Source organism: Protomyctophum parallelum (assembly GCF_964188405.1).
Source record: "Protomyctophum parallelum genome assembly, chromosome: 1".
Classification (NCBI taxonomy): Eukaryota; Metazoa; Chordata; class Actinopteri; order Myctophiformes; family Myctophidae; genus Protomyctophum; species Protomyctophum parallelum.
In genome coordinates, this window is record NC_139697.1 from 88,403,440 (window position 1) to 88,419,380 (window position 15,941).

General features: G+C 39.5%; 3 protein-coding genes across 4 annotated transcripts; 1 reads left to right on the plus strand and 2 right to left on the minus strand.

Annotated features, from left to right (window-relative positions):
* Positions 1–282: 282 nt before the first annotated feature.
* Positions 283–3,434, plus strand: cnga2b (cyclic nucleotide gated channel subunit alpha 2b; the record flags this gene model as incomplete). The annotated part of the gene is made up of 6 exons (XM_083760403.1): positions 283–380; positions 532–642; positions 889–1,056; positions 1,239–1,346; positions 1,640–1,746; positions 1,957–3,434. 6 exons carry the CDS (start codon positions 283–285, stop codon positions 3,432–3,434), a joined length of 2,070 nt encoding a protein of 689 aa, XP_083616529.1.
* Positions 3,435–4,717: 1,283 nt separating this feature from the next.
* On the minus strand, positions 4,718–9,134 carry rraga (Ras-related GTP binding A). 2 transcript variants are annotated; one of them, XM_083769667.1, is made up of 10 exons: positions 9,072–9,134; positions 8,548–8,689; positions 8,165–8,264; positions 7,978–8,044; positions 7,647–7,869; positions 6,286–6,381; positions 6,078–6,200; positions 5,522–5,613; positions 5,303–5,418; positions 4,718–5,096 (listed from the first exon to the last, which is right to left on the minus strand). In XM_083769667.1, exons 2-10 carry the CDS (start codon positions 8,572–8,574, stop codon positions 4,993–4,995), a joined length of 948 nt encoding a protein of 315 aa, XP_083625793.1. In that variant the 5' UTR covers positions 8,575–8,689; positions 9,072–9,134; the 3' UTR covers positions 4,718–4,992. The 2 variants fall into 2 exon arrangements, with proteins under 2 accessions (XP_083625793.1, XP_083625794.1); XM_083769668.1 differs by lacking the exon at positions 9,072–9,134 and adding an exon at positions 8,772–8,943.
* Positions 9,135–10,199: 1,065 nt separating this feature from the next.
* On the minus strand, positions 10,200–14,499 carry LOC310872135 (charged multivesicular body protein 1B1). Its single transcript, XM_083783848.1, has 8 exons — positions 14,311–14,499; positions 13,326–13,423; positions 13,095–13,241; positions 12,850–12,918; positions 12,315–12,422; positions 12,169–12,212; positions 11,997–12,072; positions 10,200–10,651 (listed from the first exon to the last, which is right to left on the minus strand). Exons 1-8 carry the CDS (start codon positions 14,324–14,326, stop codon positions 10,607–10,609), a joined length of 603 nt encoding a protein of 200 aa, XP_083639974.1. The 5' UTR covers positions 14,327–14,499; the 3' UTR covers positions 10,200–10,606.
* Between the last annotated feature and the right edge of the window lie 1,442 nt (positions 14,500–15,941).

The window sequence follows — 15,941 nt, forward strand, 5'->3', positions numbered from 1 at the left end:
ACGACGCCATTGTTACATTGTAGTATGTGCTAGTCGCCAGACTCACCACAGCAACCACTTTCTCTGCAATAGGCCAGAACAGGGACTGTGGCAGGCAATCCCAACCGTCCTACGTCCCTCGACTATAATTTGTTTAAACACAACACATAAACACTCCAGACTTTATGTTCACCCTCTTTCTCTTTCCCTCGGTTATGATAGTGACACTGACCATAGAATCGAGATGGCTTGTGAGGGGTACAATAACATAATACATTATTTCTCCTAATAACAGATTTGAAGATGACAGGCCAGGTGGCTGGGAGAGAGGTGTCGCCCCATAACCTTTCAGTGAAGACCACTTTAGAGGAGGAGAATGACAGAGAGAGTATTCCTAGCAGGTTGGCCATTAAGAACTACAGACAATTTGCATTTCCCAATTCAATCATAGGCACTCTCACTGTATGTATTCCTCCATTCAGTAATGTTTTGTCACAGATCATAAAAAAACACGGTTTGTATTCAACATTTATCACTTGTTTCTTTTTCAAGGGTGCCATCAGCATGTGATGACACATCTTCCGAGCTACAAAGAGTGGCTGACCTTGATCCTCAAGGACGCAATTCTAGAAATTCTTTACAAAGAGGAGGTGCTTTCACAAGGTAAAGTTGTGGAAGCCTGGCCTGGTATGCTAATAGAATGTCCAACACATGCAATCCTAAACACTTATCAGACAACAGCCATCATTAGTCTCTATCCCTTGTATACATGGACTTAGGACCAGGTTCCACACGAGTTACCAAAAAACACAGAATGCTTCCACTGATAAACCAGCAGTGTTAATTAAAATAGGTATGCGTGGACTAGAAATCTGTAGTGCTAATATTTGGTTGGTATTTCTCTCTTAGATTTGTGAGCTTGGTGGTGACACTGAGAGATTGGGCACACAGACGTTTAATAGAAGAAGAAGAGCGGCCAGACTCTTTCCTGGAGCGCTTTCGAGGGGGCGGTGAAATAAGAGCTGCCCCCAGTCGCAACAGTGACTCCAATGGCAACAATAGCAAAGGAATCTTTAGGTATGAGTGCTACTGTACAATTATTAGTATTCAATATGTGACAATATATCTCTCAAACAATGTTTGATAATGGAATTATCAGTCTGTTGAGCTGTGTAGGAACATATACATGTTGTTCAGTGAATATATACAATAGGTGACTGAATAATATTGTGTCCTTTATTACCACTCCATGTTTTTAGGAAAAAGTGGGAGGTGTTCGTCGTGTCCCCATCAGATGATGCATACTATCGCTGGCTATTTGTAATCGCAACAGCCGTGCTGTACAACTGGATCCTTGTTGTGGCTAGGTACTGAAGGAAAGAATAAGAAAAAGGGAAAAACAACCTTACAGTTTAAAGGCAAAGCTCTCTGTCTACCGAGCAATCCTCTCTCATCTATGGTCATGACCAAAAGAATAAGGTTGGGAATTGGGATACATGCGGCCGAAATGAGTTTTCTCAGACGGGTGGCTGGCATTTCCCTTAGAGATAGGGTGAGAAGTTCAGTCACGTGAGAGAGACTCGGAGCAGACCCGCTGTCCAATACTGAACAGGAGTTGAATGCTTTAGTTAAATGTCAAATGTTTTTATTTTATCCATAGGGCATGTTTTGACAAGTTGCAGTTGGGAAATTATATCTGCTGGCTGGTGTTGGACTATCTCTCTGATCTTGTCTACATAATGGACACAATGGTCAGACTTCGCACAGGTAGATAATTTCAACACACTTTCCTGTCATAAGATACATTTAAGTATTGTTTAAATGCAGTTAGAATGCACTTAAGGGTCCATTTGGTTACAAACTATCATTTAGCTGGGGACCCCCTGGAGGTCCCCGGACCCCACTTGACTTTTGGAACCACTGCTGTAGACAATATACATTGTATGGTCGTTTAAAACTGTGCTTTGCTTGTTGTAGGGTTCCTGGAGCAAGGCTTGTTGGTGAAGGATCATGCCAAGCTAAGAGACAGCTACATACGTACATTTCAGTTCAAACTTGACGTGGTGTCCATCCTGCCCACCGATTTGGCTTACATTACTACAGGCATCCACACGCCACAGCTCAGATTCAACCGCCTGCTGCGCTTCCCACGCATGTTTGAGTTCTTTGACCGCACTGAAACACGCACTAATTACCCAAACATCTTCCGCATCTGCAACTTGGTGCTCTACATTCTGGTCATCATTCACTGGAATGCCTGCATCTACTTCGCTATCTCAAAGTCTTTGGGATTTGGTTCTGATACCTGGGTATATCCAAACATCTCCAACCCAGAGTATGGATCATTAACCAGGGGATACGTCTACTGTCTGTACTGGTCAACCCTTACTCTCACCACTATTGGAGAGATGCCAGCACCAGTTCGAGATGAAGAATATCTATTTGTAGTTTTTGATTTTCTTGTCGGGGTGTTGATCTTTGCTACAATTGTGGGAAATGTGGGCTCCATGATCGCCAACATGAATGCAACACGTGCAGAGTTTCAGGCCCGCATTGACGCCATCAAACATTACATGCACTTCCGCAGAGTCAGCAAAGAGCTGGAGGGACGTGTCATTAAATGGTTTGATTATCTCTGGACTAACAAGAAAGCTGTGGATGAGCAAGAGGTGCTTAAGAACCTGCCTAACAAACTAAGGGCAGAGATTGCAATTAATGTACACCTGGAAACACTGAAAAAGGTCCGCATCTTTCAAGACTGTGAGGCGGGACTATTGGTGGAGCTAGTGCTTAAGCTCCGCCCACAAGTGTACAGTCCAGGTGACTATATCTGCCGTAAGGGCGATATAGGAAAAGAGATGTACATCATCAAAGAGGGGAGGCTGGCTGTGGTGGCAGATGATGGCATCACACAATATGCCCTTCTAACGGCTGGCAGCTGCTTTGGGGAAATTAGCATTCTTAATATAAAGGGCAGCAAAATGGGAAATCGTCGAACAGCCAACATCCGTAGCCTTGGTTACTCAGATCTGTTTTGCCTCTCCAAGGATGACTTGATGGAGGCAGTGACTGAGTACCCAGATGCAAAGAAGGTACTTGAGGAGAGGGGTCGGGAAATACTGATGAAAGAGGGCCTACTGGATGAGAATGCCGAAAGTGGGGGGCTGGGTAAACCAGACACAGAGGAGAAGCTGGAGAGACTAGAATCTTCTCTAGACACCTTGCAGACTCGATTTGCTCGACTTCTTAGTGAACACACAGCCACTCAACAGCGGCTGAAGCAGCGGGTCACTGTTCTGGAGCAACAGCTGAACCACACATGCTGTGGCCTGTTGGCAGATGATGAAATAATTGACACAGATGCAGAAGCTGTCACTGAGACAGATTCTGCAGGCGTTGCCAACACAGAAAGATTTGCACATGGAAATAATATACAAACTAAGCCCAATGTATAAATGTGAACTGTACCAGTGAAGAGGTTTTTAAGGTCAATACATTTCAAACTCAGTATAAAGAATGAAACTCCTGCCAGTGATGTCCCTTTGACTTCCACCATAAGAACGAATTTAAGACCTTTTCAGGACAATTGTTACAGTGGAACATGAATATATTGGACAAACTACAGGCTACTGACTTGAGGTCTTTTTCTACTGTATGTCAATTTAACTTGAATGTCTTGAGGATGTTTATATTGTGCTATAGCTTTAAAATAGGATGAAGGTATGTGTATTAAACATTAAAAGAAGCAGTCTTTGGGTAAACAGTGAAAACCTACATTTGAGTTGCGATAATTGCCATTATTCCAGTGGCATCAGTTGAGGAAATATTTCCTTTTAATTGGATATTGCGTTCTAGCACTGTACATCTGACCTCTCTACTCCTCATGGCTTATAAGTCCTAGGAGGATCTTAGATGTTGATTTGTAAAAAAAAAAAAAAAAAAAAATTGAACTGCAGATTTCCACATGAAGCTGAACTGGACTGGTCAAGTTTAAACAATATCAAAATATGCTCATTCTTTAATAGATTAAATCTGTTAACATTAACAAAACCCTAAATAGATTGAAAGAAATGCATTTTAGGGAAAGAGGGTAAAGACTAAGAAATTCCAAATTCCTCATAGATGCCACCTAAATGCGGTCAAGGAGAGCATGACAATTCAATTGCCAACCTCGACATAACTCGTGGGTAAGGATACAACTAAAGTTTGTTGTTGTATAATCAACACTTGGAAGTCATGGGCTGAACACTAAGTGCTCAAAAGTGGTCAGTGACCAGTATGGTAATTTTCAAATAAATATTTGAGGGTGTTTCACTTTTAAAAAAACCTCAGGAATGATTTTAAAGTATACTCTAGCTTTTGTGACAGTTAAGCGGCTCTGATATTGTCCTAATGGCTTTAATATCTTTTGTTACTTTATCTTTTGTAAACATTTTAAGAAAATGAGAACATAAAGAATCAGTCGATGTTAAAATGACAGGTTAAAATGATCCAATAAGTATTTTGAAGTGAAATACCCTTTTTACCAAATATTAAATAGCTTGTTAAAATTAAATAAAGTTTAAAATATATTGTAATGAATTATCCAAACAGGATTTTGCATACAATTCACTTATGCACATGTTCTGACCTTTTGTTTTGGGAGTTTTGTCCTTTTATTAATGACATAATTCCATACCAATATTAGCATGGCAAAGCATGACAATCATAGTTGGCCCCTTAAATGTAAACACAAGCATTTATTTTTTCCTCCTTTAATTCTTAATGTTAGGACAAATATTTCAACAAAATAGCATCACTGATCATGATACATATGATCACTGTAGAAATTAGACTTAACAAAAAATCAAAAACTGATTTTCCAACAATAACTCAATAATAACTGTGATTGAGTGTGAAGATACAGGAGAGGCAGTGCGGGGCTGCTCATTTGAAATCACGGCTGGACCACATCCTGTGGTCTGAAGTTTGGACTGATTGGTTGAGTGTATCCACTTACTCCCATTCCTTTAGCTAGCGCATTCGCATATGCAGACTGTGCTTGGGTCCGTCCACACGCTCCAGCTTCTCAAAGTGTTTCCTAGCATTGCGAATATTGATGAGCGTCGCTGCAGATGCTATAAAATAAAGACATGCATTATGCCGATATCGCTGTTTCACTGTACAAGCCGTTTGTACTTAAGACATGCATGGCTTAATCTTTGAGACAAGCATATGCTACTGGCAGGATCAACCAGGTGATTTTTGTGTGAAGTCCTAAGAATTACAATTGTAATAATATCATTGCAATGCATGGTTCTATGAACTGAATATTCAAACTTACGTATGGAGGGGTCTGACATGATCACCATGACGTATGTGTTGGATGTAAAGACATCGATGAAGGCTGCAAAGTTGGAGTTCCTCACCTCCATGCTTTGGAAGGAGGCTGCAAGTTTACTGAAATAAATAAAGTCTAAAATCAGAATCACCGAGTTACACGTATCAAGCAGTCTTGTAAGCAAATGGACTTTTCCTACCCGAGGGGGCGTTGTGTGCTTACCTACAACTGAGCTTGAACTGTTTAATTATGTTGCTGATCTTCTCAAACCGGTGGGCATCACGTTGTTCTTTGCACTGATAGTGGGAGATCACCTACAACATAATGTGTAACGATATTAGGTTTAAGTTGACTATTAATTGTCTAAAATAATTGCGATTTGTTGTGTTTTTGGCATTGGAACATACGATTAGAATTTTAATTTCCGTTTGGTTTTTAGGCTTCATACTCACAAATTGCACAGGGCAGATATGACAAATAGCTTAAATATATAAAGAAATTACATTAAATCATACTTAAAAATTGAAAAATTAATAAATAGAGGAAATAGCTGATCTACAAGCATGACATGTTGCAAGCTTGTACATCTGCTATTTACACGATTCTGGGAAAATGTGTAAACATGTATGAAAGATTTTCAACATGGCAATGATTATGAAAGATAATTGTGATTGTGACAGGCAATACAATACTAAATAACACGGCAATCACAGGAGAAATATATTTTTAAATACAAGCATAAATTACATCCCAACTCAAGCAGCCTGCTTTCTCTTACCAGAAATGTGGCTCTCTCAAACAGAAGAACTTCGTCTGCTTCTATGATTTGTGCAAAGTTTCTGAGGTTTGTCTCCAACTGCTGTACGTTTGGGATCAGCTGATATACAATACTGGACCATGCCTAAGAACATGGAGAGACAGTGGTTTGTTAAGAGATTGCCAGTACTAGCACACAGTTCAACACGTGGTGAAATAAGATTCTCAACCTTGTACAGCGTTTCATCCCAAATTGACGTCCTGAAGCATGTGCACGCCAGTGGTCTGGACAGTCTCCTCAAGTCTTCTTCACGCTCCTTGAAGATCTAGAACGTCAGTCACATGGATTGAGAGTGTTACTTTAAAAAAGGAGTTTAAACCACCATAGCACATTATCAACAGTGAACATTAACACCACCACCACATTATAGTATTCACTGCTACACTATAGTATTTAAAAAAGTAGAAAATATGAAAGGTGAAAGATGGATAGAAAGATATTCCTCACTTGAATCAATGTGCCAGAATTAGGATTCACCGATTCAAATTTAATCAGTGAATTGACGGCTAATAATATGGTGAATAATCCCTTTGGTTCACTACAGTTAATCATTTCTACAAGCTGAACAAGCTGTCGATATGGTGTGATAAGTTAATGACACTAACAGACTATAGCATAGTGAGCAGGGTAGGGCCTAGACCTGGTCCAGTGCTTATAGCGAGTCTCTCACTAACGCCCTGACGGGAATGCCTCTGAGTCTGCGCACACAGGTAAAAAGTCTGCTGCTGTGTGAGGGGCTAGGTACTAGGGCCCTTTAGTTGCATGCCAATGCTGATGACATCCCGTCACATGACGCATGACTATCATATTTAGGCCTACAAATTACATTCGTTTTGTGGATTAATTTACTTTTACTGCGTGGCCCCCAGTGCCCTCCACAAAATGACCGGAACTACTTAATATTGACCAAAACCAGAGCAGAACTCCCACCATGGGACTCAGGCAATCAATTAATACAGTTGCAACCACTATATTAATGGCAAGTATAAGTTAAAAAAAATCTAAACTATCCCTTTAAAGCAGAACCGAATTTGCAGAGAAGAGCAGTAATAGCAGCCGGATTTGGCAAGTCATTGTGTGGGTGTGTGTGTGTGTGGGGGGGGTAACAAGACTACTCGCCCCGTTTCTGTTTTCCTCCCAGAATTTTCCCCAGTGAGGGGTGGGAGAGGCTGGACAGCAGACGGCTGGACTTTGAATTTCTCTAACTATAAACTTTCATGACAGCAGAACAGCCTAAGTACAAATATAATTTATGAAAAGCTACTACAGTGAAGTCTGTTCACAGAAGTTGTTGTAGGATATGTTTATAGGTTCAATATAAGTCAAATAATATAGCCTTTCCACAGGAGTATCTTTTTATATTTTTCCAAAAAGAATACAAACAGCCAATAGCATATTACAAAGTTATCCCCCTCACTGGGGAAAATTCCGGGAGGAAAAACGGACAAGCACCGGGGCGAGTAGTCCAGTATTCGTGGGGGGGGGGGGGGGGGGGGGGTACTGTTGATTTCCAAACCACATCTGTCTTACCAAATCTCTTTGGTCTTCCTGCACCAGATCCATTTTGTGCACAAGGCAGAACACTTTTGCATCAGGGGAGTTTTGCAGGATGGCTTCCAGGCATGACTGGTAGTAATGCATGTCTTTCTCCAGCTCGCGGCTTTCAACATCGAACACATAGATCAGCACCTCCACGTTCCTGAAAATGTTGTCCCTCTGGCTTGTGAAATAGTTCTCCATGAAGTTGTCCTGCCTGATGTGTGTGAGAGAGAGAGAGAGAGCAGAAAAACCAGTCAGATCATTAGCTCTGACTTCTTTGTAGCTGGTCAGAAGGTAATAAATAATAATAAATAAGATTTACCCGCCACAATCCCAGAGGTTCAGAACCAGATTGCCAAGAAACCGCACATGGGAGTGTTCCACGTCAACTACGTTTTGAAGGAGAGATCATTTGTATATTAAAAAACATAAATTATTATATTATATTATTACAAAATAAACGCTCATGAGTTGACATGACAAGATGACTTTGATTCCATTCTACGTACTTGTGGCTCCAAGGCGCCGTGTGTCTCGGGCGATGTAGTTGGCAAATATGATTGACCTCATGCTGGTCTTCCCAGACCCACTCTTCCCCATCAACAGCACCTGAACACAGCGCAAGACAAGGTCATTATCACTCAATTCACCTGGCCCCAGAATGTACTGTAATATATATGAGACTTTGATTGATTTAAGAGATTTTAACAGATTGGAGAATTACAGTACATTTTCAAGCGCAACTCAATACAAAACTGTTAACTGTGGACGACATTACAATAGGGTACACCATGTTCAATTCATCATAGCATTTAGAGACGTACAAATATACACTTCTATATAGCCAAAAACACTAACAGGAAATCAACAGTGGTTAATGACAGAGACTCACCTTCTTTTTCATAGCCGTGCTTGACATTCCCTTTATTGAACAAGTAGAGTATTACTTTGAAATGGTTTTCTTGCTTCTGTTTCCCCCCCCAGGTGTGGCCTCCCACTTCTTCAGTTACTCGCGCGACTGTGACAGCTGCAGGCTGGTCAAAATGAGAACATTTTCACTTATAGGTGTTAAGGAGAGCATATAGTTCATCTTAGTGTTCTCTTAAATTAACTCACAAACGGGACCATAATCATTGTTGGGGGAGACGGCCGTAAACTGAGCCATGTTTGCGTAACTTTGAGTTTATAAAACAAAACACATTACGTCAATCACATTTTTTTTTGTTCATGCAATAAAGCTATGCTAAAGCGCTAGCTAGCATATATCAACCAAACCGAATAAAGTGTTGAGACAGCTTAGCAAAGCTATGTTAAATTCAAGCTAGCCATGTTCCAATGGTTTGCCTGGCATGGAAGACGGGTTAGCAATTTTATATAGACCGTTTTGTTGGTCTTAAAATAATTGTTATACATTACTTGGTCACTGGTCTTTCTTCTTGATCACAAGCTGGCAGTGAAGTACAGATCAGCTGCTTCCTGTTTACGCTGATTGACTACCCAGTCCCAAGACTCCCAACTGATGGCCACCAGGTGGAGCCCGAGACGTCAGCTGGAGCTGGGTTCTGTCTGTGTGCTCCAGTTGAGCAGTGGTTCCCAAACCTTTTCATGTCAAGGACCCACAAAATGACACTCATTTAAAATGATATGCCAAGGTCCCCCACAAGAGAAGATTTTTACAGCTCTAGCAGTGATGTTCATGTTCATTTCAAGGGCCCCCGGTTTGACCTGAATTAGTCTATGGATCCCCTATTTAATGGCATTTCTAGCTCTGGGACCCCAATTTGTATTGTAAAATCAAAGTTAATTTAACTCTGAGAGTGAACAAATGGAACCAAATGGACCCGTTCTGTGAGTTACAAACCATAAGGGTCCATTTGGTTCCTAAGTATCATTTACTTGGGGACCCCCTGGAACTCCCTCAAGGACCCCTGGGGGTTCTTGGCAATCTTAAGGTATATTAACACAATACGAATCATGTCATTATTTTAGTGGTTGTGTTCTAAGCTGAGTCCGTAGCCTAAAATTTAGACTCTCGTAGATCGATTGACATTAATGAAAATGTCAGAATCGATAAATACATCTTCTACGAGTCTACATTTTAGGCTAAATCGGACAGGCAGTGGTGAAAGCTTGACATCTCCAAAAATACCAAATACACAAAGACATAAAATACTTATGTTCACCGCAAATCTTTAATTAGTTTAGCTTTCTTTATTATGAGAAGCTTAGGCTTAACATTACACCCCAATTAGAAGCTATCATCTCAATATTGGCTTACTAGTAGAATTCTAGTAGACCTGACTCATCCAGGGTAGAGCAAGATGGCATACAACAAGTATCCAGTGACATTAGACTAAATGAGATGCAATGCAGATTTCTATTACATTTATTGAAAAACCAAGGGCAAAAAAGGTTATAAAATGTTATTATCTGCTTATGTAATTTCCAAGCTACATCCCATTTCCCAAAAGAATAAACATACTTGTCATACAAAGACAAAGACAAGTTTTTAATCTACAAACCCACACAAATACACCGGAAGTAAATTCATCTCCAGAATGTTTTATAATAGGAGAAACAAAACCATATTACAAATATATTTCTTTGTTTAACCACAAATTACACACTTATGCCCAAGAAATATATGAAATAAAATTCCAATTTACACACTTCTGAAACATACATTTTCAGAATATGCATATATTTTATACACACTCTTTTGAGTTTTTGGCATGCACCCACAAGTATGCATGGTGAGGTACCAGAAACAAATAAGGCCCATAGACTAAAATATTATACAGTAGAACCCGAAGAGAGAAGTATGTGATGGAAAGGCAAAATAAAGACATTATTAATGTCATTTTAAAGTAATGGAGCAGTTTTGAGTTTCAGATCGTACACAGTTGACCTGATGCTCTCAGTTATTTCCCCATCGACTGAAGTCTTTCTTCTTACATTTGGTCTCGGAGTTTGGCAAGCCTTTGAGACAATTCATCCTTGAAAACAAAGGAACAACATTTGTCATAGACAAAGGCAATACATGGGGGATGTGTGTGTGTGTGTGTGTGTGTGTGCGTGTGTGTGTGTGTGTGTGTGTGTGTGTGTGTGTGTGTGTGTGTGTGTGTGTGTGTGTGTGTGTTTGTGTGTGTGTGTGGGGGGGGGGGGGGGTCTATTTAGGTTAGGACAAGTGTATGTGTGCGTGAGTGCAACATGTATGTACTTAAAGGTGGAGTGCCGTGATTTTTTTATTTTGCATGTGTCTATGGTGTTAACATTACTCTAATAGACCCCCAGGTGTGGTTCACGGCACTCCATCTTTAAATTGTAATATGTATATACTGTAATATGTGAGTAATAAGACTGGTTGTGATTTGTAGAGTTAGGTTTATTCCTTAATTAGGAAAAGATTCAGTTGGGGTTAAATTAGGATTAGACATTTAGAGGTTACATTTTATTGTAGTGATGCACCGAATATTATATATATATATATATATATATATATATATATATTCGGCAGAAAATGGCAAAAAAATGCATTTTCGGCCAATTCGGTTTCGGCCCGAATAGGCAGAAAATATATCACCGAATAGTGTATGCAATTAATGCATTCAAAAGAGCTGAATACCGGTAAATGTTTTATGGACCCATAATAGTGATTCTTTTTTAAGTTAAGTTTTGCCATAACCATTTATTTTGCCATAAATCAGGTAGCTTTAAGGTACGGCCATGACAGCAATGGTAGGAAAAAAGATATATAATATGAATCATATTCAGATATTCGGCCAACTGTTTCCACTTTCCTATATTCGGTATTCAGTTTCCGTTCACAAAAATATTTTATTTCTATTTCTGCTAAGCAGCAAATGTATGCTTAGATGACTTTTGGATTGATATATTAGGTAAAATTTGCGCAAGTGTAAAGATGAAACGGAATCAGGGAGTAGGCGTCACATCCGTTGCTCATGATCATAGCTTCTGTGCTCCAGACTGTATGACAGACATGCCCATCCCCTTAAATGCATTTGAAAAAGTATTTTTCAAAACTAGGGTTTGGCCACACAAAACTAGGATTAGCTATGACTGATTTATTTTTGGTGTCACGCATTGCAAATATCGTGACAAGCTCACAACGCGTTGCATGTTGTGAGCTTGTATATGTGCTACTTTTCATAAAATCGTGTCATGAAATAATGATTTGTTCCCAAATTAACTACATAGTAATACAAGTACAAATAATACAAACACACGTGTGTGTGTGTGTGTGTGTGTGTGTGTGTGTGTGTGTGTGTGTGTGTGTGTGTGTGTGTGTGTGTGTGTGTGTGTGTGTGTGTGTTTCTGTACCTGTTCTGCCGAAGCAACACTGGCGCCGACGACGGATCCTGTCTGTCCCTGGGGTAGCTCCATGTTCAGATCCAACCTAAAAGATGCAATTTCAACATATTATATTACACCAAAATATTTTACATAGAGAAAAATTAAAAAATAACAACAAAATGTGCAGTATATTTCTTACCCTGCTTCATCGGCCAGTTCATGCATCAGTGACTCCACTTGGTGCTGAAACATAAAATATATATTTGGGCAAATGAAATGAGTTTTTCAATATCATAATTACAGCTCAAACTGGTGAAGATAATGGGGAAAGCAGAGCATGTGTACCTGTGGTGTTGTAAGTGTTGTCGTGCTACTCATGGTGTCTTCCATTTGGGCTGTCTGCACATCCAGAGTTTCAAACTGATGTTCAAATTTGTCCATGAGAGCTGAAATCTGAGAAAATAACACTATCAAACATTTGTTGATTTATTCTTGCAGTAACAGGCAGACTTTCTTTTTTAATGAACAGAAATCATTGAGCATATTTTTGTAACAAACATATTCATCTACAGTATGAATTCACAAAACGGCTTCCCTGTTCTGCCAACCTGACCCGCCATCGGCTTTGCAAAGTGGCCGAGCTTTGAGGCATGTTTGCACCACTTCACCAATATAAGTGACGGCGTATGAGAAAATGTGAGATAAGCCTGAGACCCCAACATGTCAGAAATGGGGAGTACTGCACACAATTCAGCTGTGTGGTGCCCTAGCTAGCAGTCTAATATTAATAATACTACTGGTATATCAGATTATCAGCTTTACAGGAAACTATTTATTCTCGCTTTTCATATTTTGTCTCTTTTACGAGCACACGCATTACCTTTTCTAGATTCATACTCTTCAGTGTAGAATCCATGCCTTTCACCACTCCAGCCATAGATTTAGTGACCTGTGGAATAATACAGCATTATCCGAATATAAATGTGTTGCTGACATAGTAGCACTGTGTAGATCAACAACAACAAAAACTTAGCAAACTGCATATCTGAACACTATGACTATGATTATGTAGATGTATATATGGATGAATGTAATGTCCAGGTAGGTTATTCAGAATAACCATACCTTGTTCATCGTGACTGCCGTTTGGACCCTTGCTGCGACTGCATCAATTCGAGCACTCATTCGCAGGAAGTTGACCGACTGATTCTTCTGTCTAATAGCATTTTCTGCATGGATCCTGGCCACTTCCATGTTTCCTTTTTGGATTGCCTGATATGAGGACACATAACCCATCAGCAGGCAAGTAGAGATATTTCAGTGCCACGTTGACTGCTTATTATTGTCAGTACTTACTTTCTTGATTTTAGCCTTCTCTATCTTTTCCTCTTTGTCACATTTTTTCGAATTGCGTAGAAGTTCTTTGGCAGCAAACTTTAGGTTGAAGAGTTGTTCTGTGATGGGAGGTTAAAGACTAACAACGCTCGATGACATACAAGTAAGTAATACAAGTAAATGTTGACACTTTATAAATGAGAAGTACTTTATCTAATTTGTCCAGTGTGACAATCCATAACTCAATCTGGCTTGCTAGCTTGTACCAGATGTACCTGCATCTTAAACTAGTCCCCCCCCCCCCTTCTTGGTGGCCTGATGCCACACATACAGTAGTTGCTCACTAAAATCACCCGATTAAGTAAGAAATTCAATCACATTTGTTTCCCATTTTCTCCACCCCTCCCCCCACAGTTATCGTTGTAATAATTTCCTTTTTCCAAAACATTTTCCAATGCTAGTAAAGCTCGCCTGATGAAAGTATCAAACTCTTAAAATTCACCAGAACACAGGAAATTACATCTGCTCTGTTAAGAAATAATGCCACTGTTATTTGTCCCCTAGCTCTAATGCCGTTGCATTTCTAAATGCAACGGTATTAGAGCTATGGATCAGAGCTAGCACGGCATTAGAGCTATGTATGGACCAGAGCTGTTTGCACCCCTAATATCCTGGCCGGATTCTCACTGTCCAGTCCAATGTTATTTGGCAGCCCTGGCTTTAAGCTTTATATGTACTGCACTCCAATCAGTCACATAATATGTCTATAACACTCGGCCATGAATAGTTTTTCATGTACAAACACGTCGTTTATGATTCACCGCTTCGACAGAACAACCACAGCATGTAGTTTTTAGTACTTCGTTACAGAACGACCAAAATGCTTGATAATGAGTAGTATGAAGTAAAAACCAAAGCTTGCTGTTAGGTTGTTTACTTTATAGTGACTACTTAAGTACGTTACCATTTTGAGTCATATCTTTCTCGCAAGTTTTCAAAAGGATACTCTCCATGTTCGACATATGTTGAGCTAGCGTGAGACGTCACAATCCCCAAACGAAGCGGATCAAATCCTTACGGGAAGCCGTCGAGGCGTGTATATATTAGTAAATAAAGTTAAATACAATAAAGTTAATATTTTTGCGAGCTATTTTTTCCTTCGCCTCCTTCCTTTTCCTACTTCCTGGTAAACTACCAAAATATGAACGACGTCATCGTCACGTGCTCAGTTACATCACAAAAGAAGTGAATTCCCCTCTCGATGAAAAGCTAAGAGTATATAGTATTATAGTTCCATGTTGACTTTGTTTTTGCTAATTATGTCTTATGAAAATAAAGAAATAATTGATATGCAAGATCAATTATTTTTATTGATTGATTTATTGATTGATTGATTGATTGGTCGGTCGGTCGGTCGGTCGGTCGGTTGATTGATTGATTGATTGATTGATTGATTGATATATTGATTGATTGATTGATTGATCGATTGATTTCACACTATGCAGAAAAGTTGCATTTACAGTGAAAGTTCAGCTTAAAAAAGAAAAAGGAAAAAGAAAGAAAGACTGGTCTATACTGCACGGTAGGCTGTAGCCGGGCAGTTTGGCTCTTTCAGACTTTTGTTGGTGTGATGACAAGTCAGTGCAGTGCTCGTCGTCAAGTTCGTGACGCCAGATTGCCATGGAAACACCGGTACCCCGCTGAGAGAAAAGACCAAAGCGATTCATAAGCTATACAACTTAAACATTGCATTGGACAGTCTGTCTGTCATCAACACCTCTGCGCTTCCTCAGTGTCTCGCTGTTGGAGATTTACTTTGGATCTTGTTTTGTTTTGATCGCTGCAGAACAATTAAGTAGCATAGAGAGGATACTTTAATTCAGTTGTGTATGTTTTAATCACACAAGAATACTGCAGGTGAGTTCTGAGTCGAATATATATTCGATATATCATATTAGCCAATTCAAAACGAAGTCTAAATTTTTAAACCATAGCCTATGTGGCTGCCCTGCCTGCATCTATGCTTGAAAACGTGCGGGAAATTATTATTTTATTATTATAAAATATTATTATTATTATATATAATATATATATATACTTTTTACCAATATTAAATAATAGAATAGCCTATCAGTTGATTCATATCCATGGCAATTAGATGGACTTGACTTCAGCATAAACATCAGTAAGTTAGCTTCCTCAAGTGTATTAAATTCCAATTCCACAACAGTGGTGGTCATTGACATTGCTACTTGATGTGTGCGAAAATGCCAATCAATATTGCATGTCACGACTAAAAAGTAAAAACCAAACCCTGTCTGTCATATGTTTTCGACATGGTTTGGCAGGCCATTCATGGTCGCATTATAACCTAAACATTAAATATAATTTGACCTCTAAACACAAGCAATTATGTCATGCACAAAGTGAAATAAATACAGTATATTGCTCTTGTAAAAGAAACAACTTGGCAGCCACAATGCAGGGGTCCTGCTAGTGCTACAAGACTGGGGGTTGCTATTGTCCTTGCACACCTCAGTTTTGTCTTATTATTTCATACATTGACCAGAGAACGTGCAAAAAGTTATTTATAAAATAAAGGAAAGTGGGCATAAATACACTGACATTTGCAAGTGT

Coding starts and splice junctions, on each gene's coding strand:
- rraga (XM_083769667.1), bottom strand. CDS start 8,574: ATGTCAAGCACGGCTATGAAAAAGAAG. Junction 7,870..7,977: donor AACCTCTGGGATTGTGGCGG/GTAAATCTTATT, acceptor CACACACATCAG/GCAGGACAACTTCATGGAGA. Junction 5,419..5,521: donor CAGTTCAAGCTCAGTTGTAG/GTAAGCACACAA, acceptor TATTTATTTCAG/TAAACTTGCAGCCTCCTTCC.
- LOC310872135 (XM_083783848.1), bottom strand. Junction 12,213..12,314: donor CAACACTTACAACACCACAG/GTACACATGCTC, acceptor TTTATGTTTCAG/CACCAAGTGGAGTCACTGAT. Junction 12,073..12,168: donor GAACTGGCCGATGAAGCAGG/GTAAGAAATATA, acceptor TGCATCTTTTAG/GTTGGATCTGAACATGGAGC.